At 33.5% G+C, this 4,003-nt stretch overlaps 1 protein-coding gene across 1 annotated transcript; it reads left to right on the top strand.

The window, feature by feature from the left end:
- The first annotated feature begins 1,874 nt into the window (after positions 1 to 1,874).
- On the top strand, positions 1,875 to 2,819 carry LOC122731666 (olfactory receptor 5D18-like). Its single transcript, XM_043971921.1, has one exon. The coding sequence runs from the start codon at positions 1,875 to 1,877 to the stop codon at positions 2,817 to 2,819; it is 945 nt and encodes a 314-aa protein (XP_043827856.1).
- Positions 2,820 to 4,003: the final 1,184 nt, after the last annotated feature.

Below are 4,003 nucleotides of genomic sequence, written 5' to 3'. Positions count from 1 at the left end.
GAAAATATAACTTTGGGCAAGTTACTAAATTATTTCATGGTACATAGAACTCTAAGATTTTAGGTAATGCACAGTTGATGTTCTGTTCTCATGATGAAGTTTTCATGTAAAAAAAATTCCCTAAACAAATTAAATTATACTGCACAGGGTGGTGAAGATCAATTAATTGGTTGAGAGGAAATTTTCATAGATATCATTTATGTAGATTTTAGATAAACATTCAATTTTTGTGAAACACAGAGACATGTAACCTGAATGATAGTAAAATTGTGTTAATTCAGAACTACTTGAATGTTAGAAATATGTATTAGTTATCTAATAATATCCTATTGTCTAGAAAGTCTGAATGATGTCTCCAGATGACTCATCTAGGAAGTTCTAGTTGCCAAATCACAGTTTTAGACATTGGTTGTGAGAATAAGGAATCAAAAAACCTTAACATGTCAGAGCAATGGTCGAAAATATATAGGGCATAAATTTAGAAGATGGATATAAATTTTTCCTCTAGGGTCCCACAAATCAACTTCATAAAAAACAGATAAAGGAAGGCTGAGTTATGTTACCAGACCTGAAACTTAGGTTCCACAACTAAGTATCATTTCATCTGAAAAATCAAACCAATCCAGACAATTTAGAGGATTAAATATTTAATATGAATTAGGACTATGCCATGGAAGTCAAAGCATCTGAAAAGTGTTTAGGGACAATTATGAGAATACATCCCCCCTCTATAAGAAGGTAACAGAAATATCATGTTTTTTTTTGGTAGGACCACAATTTGTACCATCCTCAGTTCTGGGTGCTTTTGTGATCAATGATTTCAATTTATATCAAATGAAGGTTGGATGTAATTAGTGAAAATGCTTACCCAGGAGAACTGAATATTTAATTAGAACTGAGGAAAAGGCATAATAGCCATATTCAGGTAGTTCAAGGACCGTCTTGTAAATCAGTAAATCCAAAAGCATCAATTACATGTCCACTATTTTCCAGGGATTTTGCTCAGTGCTATTGATGCAAAGACAAAAAAGAAAAGAAAAGAAAAGAAACAATCCTCTGTAAGTAACTTATCTTGTATTGGTGAAGAAAACATGAACATTTCTAAGAAGGGTATTTAGGAAAAAATGCAGAATAAATGGAAGATAATTTGATGGGGAAACCATGAAGGTTAAAGGACTGGTTAGGGTAGAATTCAAGTAGTATGCTGTAAATGACAAAACAAAAAAAGAACAAAGAAAAAGAAAATGCCCTAAGGATTTTGCTAAAACAGAGGAGATAGTGACTTGCACTGAGGGTTGGAGTAGAAAATGTATGCAAAGTATATGAATTAGATTAAGTGGTAGGTTTGAGAAATGGCAGGAAAACCATTTTGATTGGATAACACAGGACAAGAAGAGGAATAGTGTACATTAAAGCTGGACAAGTAGATGAGAGTCAAAAGTTGTGGACATCCTCAAATGCCATACATATAAGTTGGTATTTAATGAGAAGATAAAAAAGAAATTTTTAAAGTTTGTAGAGAAAAGTGGCATTGTTTGAACCATGTTTTAGACCAATCAATGAAGCAGCTAATACCTGGGAGGTATTAGCTCCAGGAAAGAAGGGATGTCAATTACTTAGATATTGCAAAGAGATTGATGTAACTGATGGAAATTTCAATTTCAATCTGTTTAGAGCTTCTCAATTTGAATTAGTTTCCTTGAAATCAAGTGCCTTAAATCAAGGACTGTAAAAAATCAAAAGGTTAATTGTGTGTATTTTGGGGGGGGGGCATATTTGAATCATGTGTTGGAGTATATAGGCATGACTTTTTGTTTTTTTCCTACCTTTGATAGGCTGTGATTATATGACTGAAATTCTCTCCAAAAGGGACCATGGTGAGTGCTACCCGAAATCAGAGTGCTACAGTCATGTTCATCCTCTTAGGATTCTCTGATTACCCAGATCTTCAAGTTCCCCTCTTCTTGGTGTTCCTGGCCATCTATGTGGTGACCGTGTTGGGAAATTTGGGCATGATTGTGATCATCAGGATCAACCCCAAACTCCATACCCCCATGTACTTTTTCCTCAGTCACTTATCCTTTGTGGATTTCTGTTACTCCACTATAACTACTCCCAAACTATTAGAAATATTAGTTGTAGAAGATAGAACCATATCATTCATGGGCTGCATCATGCAATTTTCTTTTGCTGTCACCTGTGTGGTGACAGAAATGTTCATGTTGGCAGTGATGGCTTATGATCGATTTGTAGCCATTTGTAATCCATTACTATATTCAGTCACCATGTCCCAGAAACTTTGTGTCCTTCTGGTCACCATATCATATTCATGGGGCCTAATTTCTTGTGTGGTCTTTACCTACTCTCTCCTTGTATTATCTTTTTGTGGGATTAACATCATTAATAATATTCTGTGTGAGTATTCTGCTATCGTTTCTGCCTCTTTCTCTGATAAACACCTTACTGAGATAATTCTATTTAGTCTTTCAAATTTCAATACCCTTTGCACACTCATCATTATACTTACCTCCTATCTCTTTATTTTTATTACTGTCATGAAGATGCCTTCAACAAGTGGAAGACGTAAAGCCTTCTCCACATGTGCCTCCCACTTGACAGCTGTTACCATCTTCTTTGGGACTATCCTCTGTCTCTATTGTGTGCCCAGTTCCAAAAGCTTATGGCTCGTGATTAGAGTGAGCACTGTTTTTTATACAGTGGTGATTCCCATGTTGAACCCATTAATATACAGTCTCAGGAACAAAGATGTGAAGGAAACATTCAGGAGATTAATACATATCAAGTTATTTTCTGACTAAAATTATTATATGAATGTCTCTCCTTTTTGGACCATAATAGAGTAACTTATGATATTTAATTAGCAAATTCATTCCTAATATCCATTTTGTCTGTTAGTCTGGCATTTGGCAATACACTCATATGGAAGTCAGCCACGACTTTGTACTTGAAGAAGGGATATATGAAGTCAGGGGGAAAAAAAAGACCTAAGGAGAAAAGTAATAGCAACACCAGTAGCAACAATAAACAACAGCATTAGCAGAAACAGCCACAATAAAAACATACTTTTGTAATTTATTCCAAAACATAGAGACAACTTCAAGACCATATAAAAAAGGAAACATCTTAAATTTGGGGTAAAAAAAAATCTACTGCTTTAATAAGTTGGATATTTGTTTTCTACGATAAATCTTTTCATTTCTCAATCTCATGTAAAAGAAATAAAATAAAGATGAGCCTGGGATGAAACAACAAAAAGGCAGAAAGCAGATTTGTTAGGGCTTATCTAAGCCAATACCTGAGGACACACTAGAATGCTGATTCTGCTGCTACAGATGCTGATATTGATAAGAAGATTAATTTCTGATTTGTAGTGTTTGATCATTTATGAGGTATGTGTCCTTAATGAAGAATTAACAGTCAGATTTAGTGAGCCAGTAAAAGGTTGCTCCAGCATTCCACCTTAACATATGGTGTTATATACATGTGTATATATGTATGTGTGAGTGCGTGTGAGTCTGTGTGTTTGTTTATTGTATGGGCCTAGCATCATGTATGAGATATATGTAATGAAATGTTAAGCCTCTATTTTTAAATTTAAATTTATTTGGAATAATATTTTGTATTACTATGAGAGCAAGAAAATTCTTAGGTAATCAGCTTGTTATGAAAGATAAAAAACATATTTTTGATTAAATATAAAATGAGTTTTTTTTTAAATAATAAAAACATCTCTATTGATTCTGAAAGCAAATTATATTGGACTAAAATTGACAAATATTTTTGGTAAACATATTTATACAAAATCTATCAGCATGTCACAAAAGTTTATCAGAGTAGTATCTAGGCCTCAATAAATAAATGACCTATATGATCAGCAATTCTTGAAAGAAGAAGAAAAAAACAACACAATGATGACCTGAATACCTGTTCAAACTTGATATGTGTTAAGAATATAATTTGAAAAATATTTCTAAGATGCAAT

This window comes from Dromiciops gliroides, chromosome 6 (assembly GCF_019393635.1).
Source record: "Dromiciops gliroides isolate mDroGli1 chromosome 6, mDroGli1.pri, whole genome shotgun sequence".
NCBI lineage: Eukaryota > Metazoa > Chordata > Mammalia > Microbiotheria > Microbiotheriidae > Dromiciops > Dromiciops gliroides.
This window is presented reverse-complemented; position numbering and strand designations above follow the sequence as displayed.

What these genes read in the sequence shown, in the direction of transcription:
- LOC122731666 (XM_043971921.1), top strand. Translation starts at nt 1,875, where the DNA reads ATGGTGAGTGCTACCCGAAATCAGAGTGCTACAGTCATGTTCATCCTC.